Source organism: Equus asinus, chromosome 7 (genome assembly GCF_041296235.1).
Source record: "Equus asinus isolate D_3611 breed Donkey chromosome 7, EquAss-T2T_v2, whole genome shotgun sequence".
Taxonomy (NCBI): domain Eukaryota; kingdom Metazoa; phylum Chordata; class Mammalia; order Perissodactyla; family Equidae; genus Equus; species Equus asinus.
The window spans coordinates 94,595,383-94,619,214 of NC_091796.1; the positions used below are offsets into that span (position 1 = coordinate 94,595,383).

General features: G+C 36.6%; 1 protein-coding gene across 8 annotated transcripts in view; it reads right to left on the reverse strand.

The window, feature by feature from the left end:
* Positions 1-23,832, reverse strand: part of GALC (galactosylceramidase) — a 57,373-nt gene that overhangs the window by 29,083 nt on the left and 4,458 nt on the right. For 4 of the 8 annotated variants that reach the window (XM_014845848.3, XM_044774154.2, XM_070514154.1 and 1 more), the window contains exons 2-8: positions 19,420-19,488; positions 19,108-19,171; positions 17,272-17,385; positions 15,167-15,306; positions 12,560-12,598; positions 9,312-9,442; positions 1,627-1,782 (exon numbers count right to left, since the gene is read on the reverse strand). In XM_014845848.3, coding sequence (XP_014701334.2) covers positions 1,627-1,782; positions 9,312-9,442; positions 12,560-12,598; positions 15,167-15,306; positions 17,272-17,385; positions 19,108-19,171; positions 19,420-19,488 — 713 coding nt within the window. The remainder of the gene's footprint in view (positions 1-1,626; positions 1,783-9,311; positions 9,443-12,559; positions 12,599-15,166; positions 15,307-17,271; positions 17,386-19,107; positions 19,172-19,419; positions 19,489-23,832) is intronic. The other 4 variants (XM_070514157.1, XM_070514155.1, XM_070514158.1 and 1 more) reach the window with 2 other exon arrangements.

Here is a 23,832-nt window from a genome sequence, read left to right on the forward strand (position 1 = left end):
CTGGGGTTCACAGGTTCAGAGCCCAGGCGAGGACCTACACACTACTCATCAAGCCATGCTGTGGTGGCATCCCACATGCAAAATAGAGGAAGATTGGCATGGATGTTAGCTCAGGGCCAATCATCCTCAAACAAAAGGAAGAAGATTGGCAACAGATGTTAGCTCAGGGCCAATCTTCCTCACCAAAAAAAGAGAGAGAGACAGAAAAAGAAAAAGTTAAATGTTAAGTGAAAAGCAGTCTATTTGGTAAGTATTACATAGTATGGTCTTAATTTTATATTGAAATTTTATACTTATAAGTGGGAGAACATACATCAAAAATTTGAGGGTGATTACTTCTGGACAGCAAGATTAGGGGTGATATTGTTTCTTTCTTTGTATTTATATGCAGTTACTAAATTCTCTGCCATTAGCATGTATTACTCTTAATATCAAATTCAGTTAATGATGACCTAACTCTCCATGATAAGCATCTTTTCTCTCAGAAAGAGAAGAAAAAGAACAAAGGTTGTAAGAAGAATATTTCAGTTCCCATTAACATCACAAAAGTATGTATTGGCTTGCTTTTGGTCTATTTATCATTGTTTTAGGAAGCTAATTTGAATCTAATTACAATTAAAGCTTCTCAAAGCATTTAAGAAATGCTTCCCTGAGAAATTAAAGAGTCTGTGTTCTCCCTTAAGAACCTCTGTTTTGTAACAAACAGTTAAACAAATTAAGTGATGATTTGAGTAACTGATCAGGCGGATTAAGAAGTAGACAGTCCACAAGACAACTTGCCTGGCCTTTTTAAAAGGTCACTGTCGGGGCCAGCCTTGTGGCCAAGTGGTTAAGTTCGCACACTCCGCTTCAGCGGCCCAGGGTTTCACCAGTTTGGATCCTGGGCACAGACATGGCACCGCTCATCAGGCCATGCTGAGGTGGCATCCCACATAGCACAACTAGAAGGACCTACAACTGGAATACACAGCTATGTACCAGGGGACTTTGGGGAGAAAAAGGAAAAATAAAATTAAAAAAAAAAAAGGTCACTGTCATAAAAATGAGGAAGGAAGGAAACTGTTCTAGATTAAAAGAGATTTGTAGGGCATGACATCTAAATGCAATGCATGGTGCTTGATTGGCTTTTAGCTTTAAAAAAAAAAGCTATGAATGACATTTTGGGGACAATTAAGAAAATTTGAATATAGACTAAGTATTAGAAATATTTTTTAAAACGTTCCTTTGCTCTTATGTATCAAAATGATATTGTGATCCTGTAGGAGAATATCCTTATGTTTCGGAGCCACATGCTAAAATATTTAGGGGTGAAACATCATGACATCTGTAACCTACTTTATCATTGTTCATTAAGATATATAGAGAGCTTGGCAAAAACCATAGAACTGCGTGTATTTTACTATGTATAAATTATATCTCAATTAGCCTGACTTCACTCAATTCAGAATATATTCAAATATAGAAAAATAGATCAATATAGCTTAGGTGTAGGTGAAGCTAATAAGGAAAAGTGTTTACAATCACTGAATGTAGGTTATGAGAATATAGAAGTCCACCCTACTTTTTTCTACTTGTGTTTTTGAAATATTTCAAAATAAAAACTTTCAACAGTTTTTAACAACTTACGAAGTCATGTAGCCATTGATATAATTCTGATTCAATACTCGAGCCCAGCAGCCTGCACCCACATCATTATTTAAGGTGCTGAAATCTTCAGAAGACCAAAGCTTCTTCTCAGTCAACCTCGCATCCTTTACTGTATGGGTCCCAGGATAATGAGCTCTAGAAAAGAAAGGGTGGGAAGAAACGGGAAAAGGTCAGAACGTGGCACTTTAGCTGTTTGTTGAGTGAATAGAAATACATGTTTTCTTCAATGTTTTCTTCTTTAAAACAATGGGCAGCTTCCAGGTAGATGTCAGACTGACCATAAGCATCTGCTTCCGTTCTAGTGTCTGAGGATGCTCTTAAAATGAGATAAACCCATAACAATACACAGAATGGGAAGGAAGATCATCCATGGATGAGAAATTTCTATCTGTTTCTGAAAACATAGAAGCATGTTGACAGATGGAGGTAACAGAGGAGACCACAGTCTAAAACACTCCAAGAGATGAATGAGGTGGAGACAGGACTCAGACTTCCCAGGGGAAGTAGAGAGCTTGGGACAGTAGGAAGGAAGGAGTAAGAAGGAAGCCAAAACTAAAACTAATGATTCTCTTATATAAAGTGGTACTTCCTCCCTTAATCCCATCCCTCGCAGACAGAGGAAAGAGAGCTTCATATTTATTCTAATGCAAAAACAACAACAACCCACAGAGAGTCCTGTCTTGAATAAAAAGAATAAACTACCTTGGGAAAACTCTAAGTTGTTATCCCAGAGCAGGGGTGGTTCTCCCTCTGGGTGAGCTTGTCCGGCAGAGAAGGCAGGGCAGGATTTGCTACTGGCATTTAGTGAGCAGAGGCCAGAGATGCTGCTAAACATCCCACAAAGCACAGAGCAGATCCCCACAAGAAAGAATTATCCAGCGAAAATATCAAAAGTGCAGAAGTTGAGAACCTCTGGCCCAGAACAATGAACCCCTCCCTTATTCTAGCATTTGAGAGGAGTCAGTCAGTTAAAGTATAAATGCATATTTATTATTCCAGGAGGAAAATACTGCCATAATGACGACCATGGAAGTTAGTGATTATTGAATAAAAACTACTAAGAAATTTCAAATGTAAAATAGGAAACAGACTGACAGTTAATAAAATAATAAGAGAGCATATTAGCTAATTAACTTTCAGGACATCAGTGTATACTTTTTAGGCCAACAATTATTTGCAAAAAATTTAACAATAATACAAGCAGAATAATGGAGAATGGATTATATCATAATTCTAACCTTTGTAGTTCGGCGTAGTAGCATTCATTACATTGAAAGAGTGATCGTGAAGATCTGTCTTGGTTTCTAGTTATTTAATTCCATTTAAGTCATGAATCTTTTAAGAAAAAGTCCTACTTGGGAATTCATTAAACCTAGTAAAGATAAATTAGGGCACAACATCAATTTGGCATTCCAGGATTTCACGAGGAAGAAAAGAACATATAATAGAGAAAATTCAAAAAAAGTATTATAGGAAAATGCGGTTCCTACCAAACTTTTGTCGAGTCACTGAACTCTGTTGAAACAGCCTATCTGTTCAATATTGTGAATATACGCCACAGAGACCCCAGGAGCAAGTTAGCACCTAACAGGGTTAAGAAATTGTTGTTCGGCCACCAGAATGCCCAACTCGAAAAATCTGACTACTGATCTTTGTGACAATATAATTTTAATAAATTTTTACATTTTATATTTATTCTTATATCCCAGAACTTCATCCTATGATCATGATATTCAGCTTTGACGCCTCAACCAAATACTCATTTTAAGACTCATCTAGTTGTCACTCAGTCAAATGTATGTTTGTGTATCTCTGGTTAATATATACTTGTGTAAACAATGAAAGCCTGGGAAGTAATATGCTATTATGTTACTAATGATCTCTAGATGTAAGGATTATGAGTAAGCTCTAATTCTATTTTTACACTTTTCTACATTTTCCAAATTTTCTATAATGAGCATGCATTATTTTTATAATCTGAAAAAGTCTCTGTTTTAAAGTTATAGAAATAGGTGTCACTCCCTCATTCAGAAAACAATGGAACTGTTATACTACATTTAAAACCTGAGTGATTTATTAAATGATCTGAGCAAAGAAGGGCAGAACTGATACTAAAATCCAGGTCTCTCCCAATGTCCAGATCCATTGCCAGTTCAACAAAATGGAAAGGTTATATTCTTAAAGGAGAATATAATTTTTAAATGTATATAATTAGGCAAAACATCTCTATCATTTCACAGCATGATTTTTCAAACTTCAATGGCAAAGTTATGATCATTGAAAGTAACCAAAGTTTATCCTAACAGAGGAACATGTTTGCATTAAAAGAAAATTAGAACTTATGATACACGAATGGCCAATAGGCACCTGAAAAGATGTTCAATCTCACTAGTCATCAGGGAAATGCAAATCAAAACTACACTTAGATATCACCTTGCATCCCTTAGAATGGCTATAATCACCAAGACAAAAAATAACAAATGTTAGAGAGGTTGTGGAGAAAAGGGAACCCTCACACACTGCTGGTGGGAATGCAAACTGGTACAGCCACTATGGAAAACAGAATGGAGATTTCTCAAAAAATTAAAAATAGAAATACCATATGACCCAGCCATCCCACTACTGGGTATTTATCCAAAGACCCTGAAATCAACAATACAAAAAGACTTATGCACCTATGTTCACTGCAGCATTACTCACAATAGCCAAGAATGTGGAAGCCACCCAAGTGCCTATCGACTGATGACTGGATAAAGGAGAAGAAGATGTGCCATATATACACACACACACACACACACACACACACACAATGGAGCACTACTCAGCCATAAAAAAGACAAAATTGTCCCATTAGCAACAACATGGATAGACCTTGAGGATATTATGTTAAGCGAAATAAGCCAGACAGAGAAAGACAAACACCATATGATTTCACTCATATGTGGAAGATAAACAAACACACAGATAAAGAGAAGAGTTTGGTGGTTACCGGGGGGAAGGGGTAGGGGGATGGGCACAAGGGGACATTTATACAGTGACCAACAAATAATAATGTACAATTGAAATTTTACAATGTTATAAACTATTATGACCTCAATAAAAAATAATAGCACACTTGTATTGGCTCAAAATATTCAGATATTAGAAATGGATGTATTCAGGAATTTGCATAAGGAATTTTCTTTCAGGGTTACAATACTGTAAACATAATGAGTACCTGTGGATTACGATAATGTGGTAGAGTCCAAACTGTGTTGTGTCAATGTATATTTTTATCCAAAAATGTATATTAAAATTGAATGTGTGAAAAAAAGAAATTAGAACTTATGGACAAGGTGGATCATGGTAAGACTCCAGTTTCTGAAACTCCCCAGTACTCCTCCTGAAGCCAAACAGATCAACCAGACAAAGGAAAGGACAAACCCATTGACAATATACTCATCAAAACGAGGTGACAGGGAATCTCCGGAAGTCCTACAACATGAGGACTGGCCCAGGCTCAGCAGCCGGAATGTGGAAACTGTGAAAATGAAAGGGGACTAACAGGTACTCACCCCCATGGGAGTGGACCCTACCCTAAGCGGAGGCATGAAGAACAACAGATGAAACTGGGAACGTCTTCACAGGCTCGAAGCTGGGGGTGAACGCCAAAACAGTGAATTTGCTAAGAGATCAAACCCAATACTGCAACAGTTTACACCAGATTTGTCCAATAGAAATATAATGTGAGCCATACGTGTAAATTAAAATTTTCTAGTAGCTACATTTTAAAAAGTAAGAGGGAATTTTAAAGATATACTTTGTTTAACCCAACATATCCAAAATATTATCATTCAACATGTAATCAATATAAAAATTAATATTTTACATTCTTTTTTATATTAAATCTTTAAAATCTAGTGTGCATTTTACACTTACAACACACTTAAATTTGCACTAGCCACATTTCAAGTGCTCTGTAGCCACATGTGACTACTGGCTTCTGCATTGGACAAGGGAGGCTTAAAGCCTTAAGAATTTTAGAATAGGTAGCAAACAATCCTATCTGGAACAGTAGAGCCTCACCGTAAGAATAAGCTGCTTGAATTAGAATCCAAATGGAATAAGGTAGGAAAACTTAGGGTGAGAGACAGACAATATTTAGACAGTAGGGAGAATAGGACACAGAGAGAGCAGACCCCAGAAAGCACTGTAACTGCAAAACAGAAATCAGCAAACACAGCACCGGCCAAGCACGACATTAACGGGGCAGGGAGGGACACTCTTCCTAGGGAGGTGGGAGCCTCAGACTAAATGTCTCATGAACAAAATTCCATTAAGCCACAATAGCCCAAAACTGGAAACAATCCAAATGACCACTAACAAAGAACAGAAGGATAAACTGTGGTATATTCCTACAAAAGAATGTGGAACAGCAACTAAAATGAACTACATCTACACCTGGCAGCAGAGTTAATCTTATCAATATAATGCTGACCAAAATAATAGATACTCTAAAATGCCATTTAAATAAAGTTTTTAACAGGTGAAATTAGTCTATGGGGTTAGAGGTCAGATTAGCAGTTGCCTTTGGGGCAAAAGAAGAGGCTAATGATTAGAAAGATTTCCAAGGGGGCAAATGTATGTATGTTATACTTCAATTTAAAAAATTTTAAGGAAACAAAACTATTAGACAACAGAGGTATATGAAACTAAATTAAGAGACTTATAGACTAATTATAAAAAAAGAAAAAACATTTTAGAAAAGAAGACTAAAGTAAAAAGAACATAAGATAGAAGAGACACTGTGGAAAACACAATAAGGGAACTAGAGGATAGTAAGAATAAAATTCAGAAAAGCAGACAGAAATAAAGAGATAAAAAAGTTTTGAAAGAAATATAGAATAAAGGCAATATGTAAAGGAGATCCAAAATGTGTAACTGGGGCTTCTAAAAAGATAACCAAAGTAATGGAGCAGGATAATTATTTAAATTAAAATTTAAGTAAACTTTACTGAAATAAGAAAACACTTAAATATAGATATTGAAAGGGCATATACTATATACCTGGAAATTATAATTAGTGTAAAACTACTAGACTTTAAAGTTAAGAAAAACATTCTCTGGACATATAGGAATTGTGTCAGAGTCATTTAATAAGGAAAAGAAAATAAGTCTGAACGAGGGCAATACACTCAAGAATGGCAGAATCACAAGACTGAAGAAGCATCCTGTAGAACAGAGCTGCTCTATCCCCCTGTATATTGTTTTGGACTTTTACTCAAGAAATAAGCATCCGTCTTGCTTAAACCACATACTGTTTTGGTCTGTTAAAAAAATTTAAATGATATACTAACACTTGGAAGCTAGAGATGGAAATGTCTAACATAGTTCAGCGATCCAGGGGCCAGGCTATAGTTTCAATTTTCCCACCATGGAAATAGAGGTAATCCTTCATACTGGAGTATAAGATAAACATATCTACAAAAAGATATCTGCTATTCTTGGAGAAGTTTCGTTGACTAATATGAGGCTTTTTGGTTATTTCCATTCTGCAAAGATATGGAATTCTCAGGAATGAAACAGAATATCTATGTGAAAAATTAAGAAATATTATTTAGAGCCCCCAGACTACAAAGAACTTAGTGACTTAAAGAAAAAGAGTTTATTCCACTTCCATATAATCATCCCAAGGTAGAGAGTCAAGGTTGGTGGAGGCAGCTCAGTCCCAAGAAATCACTGAGGCAATTAGGTTCTGTCCATTGTCATCTTCTCCATGGTCAACATGGTTGCTTCAGATTCCAGCAAATAGGAAGCAAAAGGGGAAAAACAGAAAGTACCCAAAGACTTAAAGTGAAACCCAAAGGTGTTACTTACCACTTTTGCTCTAATTTCATTTCCAAGAACTTAATCATATCACTACATGTTAACTGCAAAGAATGCTGAGAGTCTTGCCTTGTACCCAGGAAGATAGGCTAGGTTTGGGTAGACCACTAGCAGCTTCTTCCAAATTAGGATAAATGAGAGGTGCAAAAGAGGGGGAGAAAAAAAGAAAGGAAAAGAAGTCTGGCATCAGAATTCTCAACAGCAACACTTTATGTAAGTAACCAATGGAGTAAATTTTATGATACTCAAGGATGAAGAAAATGTGAGTCAAAGATTTTATATCCAGCCAAACTATTATTCAAGTATAAAGGCCACAGATAGACAGTAGTAAACATGTAAAAGATGAAAAAATATCGTTCCCATTAGCACTTCCTGAGAAATATAGTAACTATTAAGTTTCTGACATTCAATAAACTAAGGGAGAAATCAACAAAAAACTTGAAGGTGAGCATTACATATGCTTAATGGTAGAGTCAGACTAAAAGAAAGAGAAATTAAATGGTATATAAATATTGCATGCTCTGATAATGTATAAATAACATAGCTGACAAAAAATAGAAGGAGGAAGTAAAGTGAAATGTAAACTGAGTTTGCCAATTGGCTTGGAGTAAAAGGTTACAACTTGCAGCTGATGAATCAAGATAGTAGAAGCTTAAGCTCATGTAGCAGCACAAAGATTAAGAAATTCTGGTAATTAAAATTCCAATGAAGAAGAGAGAAAAAGAAAGGAAGAAGAGGTCATGAAATAATTTTAGTATTGCTTATAGTAAACCAATAGACAATATCTACATAGAGAGGGAACTAAGAGTGTTGTATAGAGCAGTTTCTCAACTTCAGCACTATTGACATTTTGGCTGGATAATTCTTTGTTGTAGGGGAGTTATTCTGTGCATTAGAGGATCTTTAGAAACATCCCTGCCTCCACCCATCAGACGCCAGTAGCATTTACACCAGTGACAATCAAAAATATTTCCAGATATAGCATGGGAGGCAAAATTATCCCCAGCTGAGAATCACTGGCATAAAGTACTAGTATAAATGTAATCAATAGAACCAAAAATCAAACCTTGCTGAATAACAAAAAAAAATAACTCCTTAAAAAAGAGCAAAGAAAGTAAATCACATAGCAAAAGATTTTGTATTTGTGTGTGCATATGTATATATATATATATATATATACATCATTAAATAACAAAAGATAATATAGTAGAATAGAAAACAAAGCCTTCAGTTATATCAATAAGTATAAATGAGTTTAATTCACTCATTAAAATATGAAGATTTTTAGAGCAACTAAAAAAGCAAAATCTAAATCTACACGTTATGCAAGCAACACACCTAAAACAAAATGACCTTGAAAGGTAAAGAATAAAAGTATGAGCAAAGATATATCAGGCAAATGCAAATGAAAAGAAAGCAGAGTCTCTATTTTAGTCACATGCAAAGCAAGTTGAAGAGTTAGGAACTAATTTCACAACATTGCGTTTATGACTTGTAAAATTTAACTACTACTCTGCCCCTTAATCTAAACAAAGTCATGTTTTATCACTCCAAATAGTAACACAATTTTTTAAAAAGTTACTAATACTTTTCATTGTCATAGAAAGATATCACAGCATGGACATTTCAAAGAAAAAGGAATGAAATATCAGTTACACAAATATCAGCTTTAGTTGAGTAAATACAAGGAAGCTGCCTTCTGAGAATGTGATCAAATGGGAGGAGAAGGCAAAAAAAACACAGTCAATATCCAGGGCAAGCAACCAAAAACTTAGTTTTCACAGCAAAGCAGTGCTTACCCTATAACATCAATCACCTTCAAGAGCTCAGGGTCAAGCAGCATAGACGCAGCAATGGGCTCCCAGAGATTATCACTCGCGATGATTTTCACTTGCTGGAGACCTTGATAGTTGAGCATTCTTCTTAACACCTTTGAGAGAGAGAAACGGATCATAGGGAAGGTTACAAATGAGCTTTCAGCTGTTGAATTATGACCAAGATAGCCAAAGAATCTTCAAAAATCAGCATCCTAGATGATAGTGTCAATATTATTTCTCAATAGAAAAGTGCCTCCTGTGGAAAATAAAAGCGTTATCATTAAGATAACCTATTTCATGAGAATGCAAAAAGAAAAGAAAAACAAACCCAAGAGGGAAAAAGGTTTTAGAGGGATTTTCCCTATGACTTTAAAATTATGTTTAACCACAGAAAATTTGGGTAAGAGCGTGGAAATTAAAAAAAAAAAAATCACAATACTACTACCCAGAAATAACTACTATATTTTGGTATGCATTCTCTTAGGAATTTTCTTATGCAGACACAATGATAAAATTAGGATCAAATTAAACCTACCATTTGGTAAAATGCTTTAACCTAGCATTTTATTTTGAGTATTTTCCAATGTCTTTAAAGATTCAAATTTGCACTTATCACTATGGACATATCTAGTTTTTTTCTAGTGCTATTCTTAGATCATCACTTCTAAGATTACTTACTTTTATATACAGCATATATTTGAAGAACGCTCCAAAATATACAAGTCTATATGCTGTGTTTTATAAATAAGTTTCCAACCCAAAGTCAGTATGAATAGCAGCATTTTTCGAGCAAATTTTTATCTAGTATATTTTCAAATGTTGCTTTTGTCATGGAACCCTTCCCTTCCCCCAAAAAAGCTTAGATGGAAACCCTATTTATAAGATAAATGAAAGGGAAGCTGTTCTGGTTGAACTGAGTGAGGGTCCAGAGACACACACATCCATTTCCATCAACCACCCTCAGATCTTAGATGAGGCTTTCCTGACACAATTTAAAAACCACATCACTGAAAACTAGAGCAAATCATAGATTCAACATAAATAGCAAAAATAAACTTAAAAGAAACAATAGCCCTGCCATCTTTACATAAACCGCTTGTTTGTATTGTATTTATTCTACTCTTAAAAACAAATCTTTATTATTTCCACGGGCTATCTTACCATATTACACGGAATATATATTCATTAAGCTTATCAGACCTGCACACCTACATTCATTTGCCATTATTGAACTCTCCCCAATAGGCATTTTAACAAACAGAACACGAATTCCAATAAAATCTTGCTACAAAAATAGTAAATACAAACTAAAAGTTTTTACATCCTTTTACGTATTTTACTGTGGATAAACTAAAGGTTGAGAGAAAAGGGAATGACGTCTGAGCTGTTTAAAACACTGATGATGAGTCTTAGAACAGCAAGTCATCTTTCAAACCACGTAAGCTGAATTAGAATGCAATGGAATCAGCAACAGTCACTTAATAATAAAAAATACGTAAAATAAAACAACCACCTCAGTTGCAGACCATTAGTTTAAAAGAAAGAGGAACCAGATTCTAATGCTTCCTTCAAATGAAATGAACACCACTAGAGAGATACATGTATAAACACAAGAGAAAAAAATAATAATAAGCTGTGAAATGTCAAATTGGGGTAAATAAAAAGTTTACCACTTTTCACTATTAAGACCCTGCCGGAACACCATCCCCCCAGCACAGGGTTGGACAGTACACATGCACTGACGGGCCTTTCTCTGCGCCCTCGCTGCTCTCAGCAGACCTGGACTCACAGCACTCATGACTTTGCACCAACAGCCCTGGTCCTTCAATCTTACCCCAGCTCCACTGCCCCACCTCCCACTCCCACCCCACCCCCACTCCCACACTCTCACCCCTTCACTGGGAATGCCTGCAGCCTGCTGTTGACCTTGAGGTTCCTGGCTCTGGATGCAATCCATGCTATCAAATCCCACCACTACAGATGAGTTAAAATGTGCCATTACTCCAATGAACATATTGACCCACCAGTGGCTCAGTGCTCCCACTTTTCCTCCCTTGTCTAGTCCATCTTTCCCCTAAATCCCTTGACCTCTCAGTCGTGACTTCTTTGCAATGTCATTCCCCTGTCTTAGCAACTTGGGAAGTTCCTGTCCATCCCGATTCCAACTATACGTCACCTCCTCTAACAGACTTCCCTAAGCCACCAGGGCAGAGGTGTCATCTCTTCTCTGTACCTTCTGACAACAGACGTGTATAGGCATTATTCTGCTGGAGAAATTATGACTGATGTTTCAGCTGTCCATATGGCACTCTACAGCCCCCAAATGTGAACTCCTCTTGGGCAGGAACATTATTTTATTCCTTGTATTCCAAGCATGTGCACAATACCTGACAAACTAGGTGTTGAGTAAATGCTTGCTCATTGACTGAATAAAGAAAGAAAGAAATTTAGTGGATATTACCTACTTAAAAACATAAGACACTCAATTTAAAGAAATTGTTTTAAAAACTGAAAAAATATAACTGCAAATCATATTTCTTAGGGAAAAGACATGTAAAATAAGGCAAAAGGAACTGAAAAGTAAATCAGAGAATAGCTCCACCTGAAAAGTTAAACTGCCACTTGTTATTCAATGACAAAAGGGGTTATTATTCTCAGTTTTTCCTTTCCTGAAAAATAGCAATAATAGTATTTACCTTATAAGGGAGGTAATGAGAATTAAATGGAGATAAATATTTAGGAAAAGTAGCTCAGAAATAACATACCTTTGCAAAAATTATTTGCTATCATTTTGCTAATCACAAATAGAAACATATAACACACTGCAATATAACAGGCATTTCAAAGAAAGCAAGAACGAGGCGATATACTAGACATTTTGATATAAGACAATGAAAGAAAAAGCTACATTTCTTGAAGTTCCAAAAGTCTAAAATGATAAAATTGTTTTTATACTAATTATCACAATTCCACAAATAATGAATTTTAAAATAGGAAATTCAACACAATTCTTCAGACAAAGGTAATTCAGGGCTTACAGGGAATTACATATGCTTCAACAGCAGGAATATAAGCATTATTAAGATTTTGCCTGAATTTTATGTCACAACTAGCAAAATAAATAAATTTGCTGTAAAAAATACAATGTTCCTATTACTAATTTCCACAGGGCCATAAAGGATATATTCATTAATAACTTAGAGATAAAAAGATTTTAAAGTTGTACATACCTTGATATAATCGCTATCAAATGTCCTCTCATTCCAAATCTGCAAAACAAGAAGTCGAAAAGCCTGAATTGAAAGTTTTTAAGTTTCAGAAAGTAGACCTTATCATTAAGATGCCACTTCTCTCATCATCTTTCACATCATCTGAAAAGCCATTTTTCTTACTTTGTGGAATGTTCTGTGACAGAATTTATAGATATTTATAAGATAACATAATTTTTAAAATTAAAATATTAGTTTTGAAAAATCTGAAAACATTTGGTGAGTATTTTTCAAAAAATCATTTATTCCAGAGATTTCTAAAAATGGAATATTCATTCAATCATTCAACATATAATGAAAATGCAGTGTGTGCCAGGAACCACACTAGGCCCTGGAGTCCTAACAGACATGGGGGTTGTTGTAATAATTCTTACAGGATCCCTACAGGCACATCTGAAAGCCAAGGATTAAGTACGCTGTACAGCAGTGATTTTGTTAGCACACACAGAGAAACACTATGATGTGCTACATTGCAAAAGCAAACTCTTAATGAGGATAAAAGGAACATACACAACTCTCGTAGGTTTAGAATGTAGGGGCGTTAGCTGGTGTGCCCCTTTAAAAACCATGTGTTCTTGAGGCTCCTGTCTGGACTACAGGATAGCACTCACGATGGTGACAGTCCTGGGCTTGGCTGACCCAGCTGCTTCCTCGTGGGAGAGTTAGCACCAAGAGCCTCGTGGTTTGAGGGAACACAGAGGCCCCCCAGGGACCTCTGGTCTTTGGAATGCAGGTCATACAGGGATGATCCCCCTTGGCAAGCACGCAGGCTGTGTTCCTCTGCCTACTTAAGCAAGCATCTCTCAGGGGGCGGTAGTGGCTGCACGTTGCTGTCCAGCCACCGCCACTGGACCTTCCCCATAAGTAAGTCCCAATAAACCCATGTGTCTCGTTCACTGTCTCTGGGTCTTTTCTTTGGTCTCTCGGCAACCTGTCCTACACTGCTCACCCAGATGGGCGTGTGGCAGAACAAGAATCATGAAGCATGAGGTCTGGGAGCTCAAAGAGAACTTCCATGACTTTGATTGTGCAGCTGAGAAAACCGTTAATAAGAGAGATGGACCTAAAGTCCAGTGACACAGGAAAGAGTTTCTTATCAAAGAAGCTCTTCACCACGGGACGTGATTATCAAGAGTCTAAAAAAGATGTGAATCACCATTATTTCCCAGAAACATTTTCTAAGTGTGACTTTACCATAATAGAAAGCTATTAGACCCAAATCTACATTTAGTCTCACTGTGAGTTAAAAATACCCTAACATTTAAGAAAGCTCTCAAATACAAAACAATTTTCGGTTATAATTTGGAGAAGGATAACAAAATCAAGTATATTCTTTCTTCTGGTTTCCTACAGCCCTTGGCTCATCCTCATGTCCTATATCATCCTGCGGTACTGCATTTATCTGTTCCAGCGTCTACCTCTCTCGCTGAACTCCTCAAGAGTTTATTAATCCTGGTATCTCTAGAACAGAATAGCCACAGTGCTTGCAACACAGCAGGAGCCCGATAATGGCTCGCTGACTGCATGAAAACTTTTAAAATCAGTTTTGACAGATGGCATATTAATGGACAAAAGTGTATGGAGACCCACTACGTGCGTGTATAAGGCTCTGCAGGGTGCAATGCAGCCTGAGGCACACCTCCTGCCTGCCAGCAGACCAGCTGGAAAGACAGGCTATCATGTTTTACATTTTTTAAATCATTAAAATGTGTTAAATAACAATTTAGGATAAGGGCAGGCAGATTTCAGCCAGCCTGCCAAATTTGGCCCATCTTTTGTATTTTCATAGCTTGAGAGCTAAAAATGGTTTTTACAGTTTAAAATGGTTATATAATTACCTACACAATATCCTTAATAATATCTTTTGACCCACAAAACAAAACATTTACTCTCTGTTCCTTTAAGGAAAAGTTTGCCATCCCCTGCTTAGGACAACAGAAGACACATAGAGCGAAATGAGAGCGATCATTAAACTGTGTAGGCAAGAGTGTACTGCTGTACGAACTACAGAAACTAAGGAAAGCTTTGAAGAAGAACTGAAGCTGGGTGGTACCAAAAACAAAACAACAACAATAAATTAAAAAACAGTTCAGAGAAGGTATATACTTAAGTACAGTTTTCAAAAGTGGGAAGAATTTCGGGGCTGGCCCCGTGGCCGAGTGGTTAAGTTCGCGTGCTCCGCTGCAGGCGGCCCAGTGTTTCGTTAGTTCGAATCCTGGGCGCGGACATGGCTCTGCTCATCAGACCACGCTGAGGCAGTGTCCCACATGCCACAACTAGAAGAACCCACAACGAAGAATACACAACTATGTACGGGGGGGGGGGGGGGCTTTGGGGAGAAAAAGGAAAAAATAAAATCTTTAAAAAAAAAAGTGGGAAGAATTTAGACGGGCAAAGAGGAGGAATAAAAGAATACATGTAGTTAATTTGTTATGATCTGACACTAATAGAACAAATTAGTCTCGTGACAAGACATGGTTAGTCAACAAAGTGCCACAGAATCAAATTACTTGAAAAAATTACAAATAAATGTCCAAAAGTTAATCATGTTTTAAATATATTACTAACCCCAATATAATCAATGTCCAAATCATGATAATACTTGGCACCCACAATCCAGCTCACGACATAGTAGGCAGTCAGCTGAAGATTTACATAGGGCCAGTTGAAACCTTTTCCCAGCCATCCAGGGAAGGACCACGGCAACCCTGCAGAAGGAAGAGGCAGAGGGGGCGTGGGTATAACAGGGCTGGCACTATGAAAAACAGAGCAAAATAAACCAAAAAGAACACAGGCTAAGCAAAAAGCCAATACAGATCCGACTAAAGGAAAGGTTATATACTGTGCACAAATTCTCAAAATCCCTTCTCCTCTATGGACACTACTCCTTATTGAGCTCTAGATTCAGGTTCTATAATTTCAAATGCTCTTTCTAGAAAAAGAAATAAAAACAAACAACAATAAAAACACCTGTCTCAACTTGGTACTTACTAATAGAAAGAAATGCAACCTACAATTTCATTTAACATCCCTACCATCTGCTATAAGGATGTTCGATATTCAATTTCTGTTCTCTAAGGTCAACAGTGAGGTTTATGCTTAACTACTTCTAAGAGCTAAGTATAATACAACTTCCTCATTCACTAGTACATCTTCTTACAACTTGAGGCTACTTAAAATATTAATCAGTCAGGTAATCAAACGTAGCAAAACTAGTTTGTCCTTATATAAATATAAATGCCAATGACTCAATAGGGAAACATACCTTTGTTAAATGACAAAGATCAAATAATCCACATTCTTCCATACCTTATTATTTTTAAGTGAAAATAATGAGTAGAGAAGCACTAATTAAATTCTAAATCCTAATTCTGTTACAAATATATTAAAATAAGCTCAACGGTTAAGTTTCTTAACTGTTAATATATATTACTAATCTAGTTCATCACTGAAAAAATCAAAATCAAAATGACGAAATGCTTGTTTTTCTAAACACAGAAAGAGAGTGCATCTACATAGAAATGTGACATTAAAATAATGGTACATTTTAAAACAATGAAACGCAAACACATTCTGAAGGCCACCATGAGTAAGTCTTTGTTAGGACACGGATCAGTATGCCAGATTTTCTACATCTAAATGAGAACTGACCTTGAAAGCAGCCCGATGGGCCTGGGCTGAGTATGTGCTAAAGTCAATGATGCTTTTTACTGCTCAAAACATTTCTGGAATGTCTTACAAAAGTCCGTTTAGAAAGAACACATGGACTCATATTTTTAATTTGGAAAAACTTATGCTTGTCCCTTAATTTGATTGTTGAAAGTGATTTTAAAAATATCTTGAAATCAAGTCTACAAAATGGATCTCATTAGTCTCACTTAATTTAGTCTGAATACGTTAGGCTTTTTCAAAAAATCAAACTCATTTCCACAGATGATGGTATGCCACCCCTGTGGATGTTTGAAATATTCCACAGGTCTGTACGTTGCTACAGGAGAACTGGGAAATGAATATGGTTCCATCTGAGAAATCATGCAACAATCCTGCCCTAGAACCTAAGCTCCCCAAGGACAGGAATCGAGGGCTGGATTGTTTGGTATCCCCCGTGCCTGGAACAGTGACTACCACATCTACCACACTGCTGAGGTTCAAAACAATCAAACAAAAAAGGTTTGTATGTACTTCTTCTAGAAATAGGGTCTGCTACTGCATGTAATACACAATTTTGCAAATAGGGTATACTACTGCAGGTAATATACATTTTTATAAACAGTATTGCCCTTTTACAAATTTTGATGAGAAATTTTGTTGAGGAAAGTAGTTTAGCATCACAAAAAAAAAACGGAGAATGGAATTAGGTTCTAAATCTGATTTTGCTGTTTACTAATTATCTGACCTTAGGTCAGTGGCATAAACTCTCTAAGCCTCCACTGCTTCTTCCGTAAAATGAGAAGAGCAGTATCTTACTCCAGAGGTATTATAAAGATCAGACATAATATACAAGGACAGAGAAAGGGTCATGCCTGGCACATGCTTTGCTTCTGGGTAGCATATGGGTAGTATTAACACCATTATTAGTACTTCAATATTAATACAGACTCCACATAGATGATTCAGAATTTAACAGTTAAAGGAAAACAAACTGCAAAAGTATGGCAAACTTCACTTCTTACCCATGAGTGTAATGTTAGGGTTCCGCTTCTTAGCTTCCTTCATTAACCACCACTCATATCCTCGGAAGTAATTCTCATCTAGTGCATAGTGCATGTGGGAGGGCTCAGTGCCGTCTGCATGGGAGAGAACACGAGAGAAAGGAAACTCTCCATCAATGGTGTGGCGCAGGGCCACTCTCCCCTACACACATACACTCATTTCACAGAAGTAGTGTCCAGTTTCAATCCTGAAGCACGGCAAATAAGAATAATCTTACCTAACTTGAGGATGGTTGATCAAAGCATATTATTTCATCTTTTTTCATTTTCCTAAGCATCATAAAGGTCTTAAATAAGAAAACCACAACTTTCTATTATCAGCAGTGTTAAGAGAAGTGTTATCACCTCACATAACTGAATATCCCCAGGACTGCATTCTGCTGGGCTTTTGTTCTCTCCAGGGTTTTAAATTCCCACGTCCAACTTTAAGTTCACATCACCTCAGCTTCCAGCTTCTCATTCTTGGATGTGAATTCCCGGGCTCCTAAGCCCCAATTCTCATACCGTATGCCTTGAGCCTATAACATGCCTTGTTAGACCAAGACAACAGAGTTTTGAGAAACAAGGAATGAGTACACATTCCCATTATAAGAAAATTCTATACTGACCACTATTATGTGTTAAGGTAGGTAACTGACATCAGTCCTCATGTGTTACTACACATCACAAAGATCTGCCCTTGTTAAGAAGGACCTCACAAGGAGAAGGGCCCTTGTTCTTTATTCTTTAAGGTAAACATCAAAATTCGCAAGAACTACTTGCTTCTGCATCTCTCCCTCTAATTTAGCATCAGCAAACGAAGCTGACCAGTCGTTTTCAATTCTGCATAGACGGGTTTGACCATAAAATATATGTTCTCTTACAATAGCTTGGGGTACCAACACACAGATATATCTGTTTAATAAAAATTACTTCCAAATCACTAACAGGAATACAAGTATATGGACAATACTCTACAGTTCACTATAATGTAATCTGACCTATAATTTTATTGTGAGTTTTGAACAAGTTACGCATTTTCCCCAAAGGAGTCACTGCGCATTGCTTCTTATAAACACGTGTGTGTGTGTGTGTGTGTGTGTGTCTGTGTGTGTGTTCGCACATTCCACTTCGGCGGCCCGGGGTTTGCTGGTTCAGATCTCGGGTGCAGACCTATGCATGGCTTCTCAAGCCATGCTGTGGCAGGCGTCCCACATATAAAATAGAGGAAGATGGGCATGGATGTTAGCTCAGGGCCAGTCTTCCGCAACAAAAAGAGGAGGATTTGTGGGAGATGTTAGTTCAAGGATAGTCTTCCTCAAAAAAAAAAAAAAGGTGACAATGAAGATTGAAGATTTAGTTGTTAAAAATAATTTTGTTTTTAAAAGAAAAAAAGCTATATATTTTAAAATATTGATCACTTACATTTTTACCACATATTTTATTTAAAGCTGATAACATTTTACATGTTTTATACAACATTAAAAGCTTTCTTTTTCTAACTTTTCAATAAAATTCCAAACTGTCCCTATGCTCTGTCTAGTGAAGATAGTTTTTAGAAAACTGCGGATTTGTTTACTACTGATTACTTCAACTAAACATGCAATCTAAAGTCCAAATGCTGTTTTTGATGGAAAAAATGCATATTTTGGTATAATTTTTAAAAAATAACTAGAGTAAAAAAGGAATAAGAAACTACTAAGCAATAATTGATATCAAAAATGTTGGCATCATTTCTATTCTGAGATCACAGCCCATAAATTTAGGTATAGATTCAAATGTTGGGGGAAAACAATCCCATTTCCCAAACATTCCTACCTGTTGTCTGCCCATCACCACCTATTTCGACTTTTAGAATATGCAAAGAGGCACCGAAGTTTGGCTGGGAAAAGAAGCAACAGTATTAACACTCTGCTTCACTGCATGAAGGACAAATCACTTCAAGACAATTACTAATTACTACCTTTGGTGTTACAGATGAGAAAACCAAATAAACAGCACCTTATTCCAAAAGTAATTTGCCATTTTTAAAAAAACTAGAATTGTGAAGGGGACAAATTCTATCGGTGAAATTAACCATACAGTTTCTACAATATCACAGGTACCAACAAATAATTATTTTGCCATTACCTTAAAGAGATAATCCAATATTTGAGAACGATAGGGCTCTGGGTAATTTACTAGAAGCCGGGAAGTTGCCTAAGAAAAGAAATTTCAGAAGATGAATAAAACAAATCCAATCACAAATATTTGGTCATAGTGCTTATGCACTCCACCTAGCATGCCCATAGGTAGCCAGCTCTTGGACAGGGCTGAGCTGTGGAAAGTCACTTCCCAGCTTATTTTCTTGCCTGGCTTTGTTTTGCCCATCATGGGGTAAACAGGACTGTTGTCCTCATGATTACATGATTACATAAAAATCTTTCCTGCCCTACATTATGCTGTTAGAACTGTGGATTTTGCAGTTTCTAGGTTATTTCTCCCTCTGCGTACTCATATCCTTAATACAGAATGTGCCACTTAAAGCAAACACACCACATCATTATGCAAGCCTATAGCCCCATTCAATGCAAAAGATTCGTCAAAGGCAACAGTCAGTTAAGAGCAGTATAACCAAATATTGAAACGCACCATCAAGCAATAACAAATAACCATGTTACTAATCACATTCCCCAAATAAGGCCTGGATTGCAACCAGCTGTTTACAACCAGACCAGGAAGAAGCAGGAGGACAAGTTTTTCATTCAAAGGCCTTGGGATAACTTCCTCCTCCCTAATCTCTGAAACAGGATGATATTAGCCAAAATCAGTCACGTGCCAGACACCATCCTAGGTACTTTATATCTTTCCTCACAAGTCTCCTACCAGGCAGGTATCACTGTATCCCCATAAAAGAAACTGATGCACAAAGAGGTTAAATAACCTGCCTAAGGCTGTAGAGTGAGTGACAGGGCCCAGAACAGACCCTGGGCAATCTGCTCTTAAGTCCACAGGGGTTTTTTTGGTTTTTTGGGGGTTTTTGGTGAGGAAGATTGGCCTTGAGCTAACATCTGTGCCAATCTTCCTCTATTTTGTATGTGGGACACTGCTGCAGCGTGGCTTGATGAGCGGTGTGCAGGTCTGCCCCTGGGATCCAAACCCTCAAACCCCGGGCTGCTGAAGCAGAACACGTGAACTCAACCACTACACCACCAGGCTGGCCCCTTAAGTCCACATTCTTAACCACTACACCATGCTGCCTTCCCCATATGATATGAATGAAGTTTAACGAGAACTTTCCAAATACTTACTGCCACAAACTGTGCAAGATACCAGGGACTCCATAGAGAAGTTTAAGGCAGTGTGCAAATATAGTGTTGCAACCATTTTCATTCAATCAGTATTTATTTACTTATTTATTTATTTGGTGAGGAAGCTTAGCCCTGAGCCAACATCTGTGCCAATCTTTCTCTATTTTGTATATGAGACACCACCACAGGACAGCTTGACAAGCGACGTCTAGGTCTGCACCCAGGATCCGAACCCACGAACCCCAGGCCACTGAAGCAGAGTGCATAAATTTAACCACTATGCCACTGGGCCAGCCCCTCACTCACTATTTATTGAGCTTCTAAGATGAGTAATGCACTATATACAAGGACACTGTTGGATGTCCTATCAGATTACATAAGTCTCCTACACCAAGTTATGAAACAATTCTCACTTTAATAATTTTAAACTGAGCTAAATAAACAAAATAACCAAAGACTCCATTTTTCAGCAAGTCTAAATACTAGATTTAATATCACAAGTAAAGATAACAAGCTGGATGAATCTTCATTCCATGAACTATTGGCTACTCCAGGTTTAAACCACAAAAATAAAAAGCAGAATGGTGGTAACAAAGGACAAATACGTTAGCCAATTAGTCCACAGGTTACCTTGAAATATGCACCAGCACTCATGAGGTTGAACATTAGGTAATGAAAGTGCAAAGATCAAGAAGAGTCAGTTGGGTTGGTTAGAGAGATTTGTTCCCCCAGCAGAAGGTCAGATCTGTGACCAGGCTACAGACCAAGTCATCCGCTGTAGTGTGGGCCCTGAGAGTTGGCTTTTTCTTTTTGTAATACAAGTGCCTGACTTAAGCTTTGATTGCTGAAGCATCCACATTTCAATAATAATTATGTTTTATGGTATATGTACTTAAAAATATTTCCACAAATCTTTTTGGTAACTTAGCGTTTTGCTAAGTTAAGTGATGGAAATTCATTAAAAATATAGATCACTGTGAAATAAGACAAAATATTGAAATATTAATTACTGAACATGGGTTTACCTACTTTTGGTTTCTTACTACAGAGAAACTAAAGATATTTGGATCTGTTAGTAAACATACCCTGTGCAACACTGAAAATCATACTATTAAGAAAAAGAGGTATATGCTTCTAGAAATAATGAAATGTAGACAGAAATTTGACAGTCTAGAGAATGCTGGTATAACAGACAGTTCACAATTGCTTATTTCCTAGTTTTCACTAGAAATTAAGGTTTTTAAGAGTTAAGAATTCTAATTACTATACATAATGAAAACTACTAGAAATAATAAAGGAAAAATCTCTATGCAAGGAAAGTAGGATGTATTTTGGCCAAGAAAAGGCATGAGGGATGGAGATCCATTTTTATTAGGGGAAATGAAAGTAATTTTGTCCTAAAGTAGACAAACTAAATGGATATAGAAAGTGGGGAAAAGAGAGAAAGAAGGAAAGAATTTTATTTTGTGTAGTCAAGCCAGCTAAAACTGAAATAAATTTATGATAAGGAATATTTTAAAATAAACTTTGATAGTGCACTTATGTAAAACTAAAACTTAATTTTCTTTCATTTGACAAAAAGACAAAATTTTCTTAGACTATTGTTCTCCTCTTGCTGAGATTGTGAAAGGTTTTTCTTTACTTTTTAAGTAATCTGCCTAGGAAACAAAGATTCTGTGTTGTATTAAAATAATTTCCTGTGCCTCACATTGTCTTTAGCACTTCTTGGGTTACTTAGGAAAACTGAGTCTTCTCTACTAAAAGAGCTAGTTGTTTTTAATAACTATGTAACTTTCTGTATTGCCTACTAAGTCTTTGTCACTTTGGTTAAATGGATAACTAATTATCGTTTCACAGTGATCTATGATCCTATTTAATCGTTCTAAAACCTTTCAATAATTTTGACAAACTTCTCAAATCAAATTCTTTTTGACCTTGAACTAACTTTGAGATTTTCCAGAGGGACCTCAGAATATTTCAAAGGTTTTTTTTCCTCTCTCCTTATAAAAAGAGAGACATTAGAGGGGCCAGCCTGGTGGCGCAGCAGTTAAATGCACACGTTCTACTACAGCGGCCCAGGGTTCCCTGGTTCGGATCCCGGGTGCGGACATGGCACCGCTTGGTAAGCCATGCTGTGGTAGGCGTCCCACATATAAAGTAGAGGAAGATGGGCAAGGATGTTAGCTCAGGGCCAGTCTTCCTCAGCAAAAAGAGGAGGATTGGCAGCAGTTAGCTCAGGGCTAATCTTCCTCAAAAAAAAAATTTTAAAAAAAAGAGAGAGATTAGATTAATTCCGCATATTTGATATGCTAAACTACAAAGGAAGTATTGTCAAATAAGAAGTAACACTAAACCTACTTCAGGTTATATTTGTATGGACATATATCATTAATATGTGTTCCAGAAATTACATGAAATTCCTAGACATCTGCTATGTCTTGGTATAACATTATCACTTGTAATTCTGTTTTATCTTAAAATGTATCTTAAAATTTTATCTCAAAACGTAGGTCACAGAAATAACCAGATTTCCTTGTAAAGTGCATTATAATGAACACTCATCAGATTTTTAACATGGTCATTTTTAAGTCTTTTTTTCATTTACAGACAGTTACTGTTGTACTCTGAACCTTTGGAAAAGTGTTTCTGAAAGGTGCTTAAAAGGACTCTAACAAGTATAGAGTTCTGATAACTTTCAGATCATACCACTGAACTGAGTAAGAATTTATACAACTCTAAGGAGAAACAGGATTTATAAGACTGCTAACAAACAAGCCAGACCAACAAGAATTGATTACATGAGACTGAAGGAACTGATGAGGATGCTTATAAGTTTTACGACTTTTTATTTGAAACAGTTGGTTCTTTAATGTTTTGTTTTTTCCAGATTTAAGGTAACGGTTTTTCTTAAGCTATCTACAACTTACAACAATTTGGTAAAGTATAGCCTTGTGAACAAAGATGAAACAATTATATTTTCTCCCTACTTGATCTCTCCAAAATTCAGCAACTCTTCATGAGCATTCTTATTTTCATTACAATATAGTTATTTGCATAAGTTCAATAACAACCTGCTCTCCTTGTAATAGGACACAATTGGAAACATTAGTTATATTACCAAGGCTTTGATTGGAATGTCACATTTGAGAGAGATGTACATAGACTCAGATATGACCATACACCCTTAAGGAACTATGGTTGACTTTATGGGGCCAATAAAACCCCTTGGAAAAATCAGCCTGGTACCCCACTT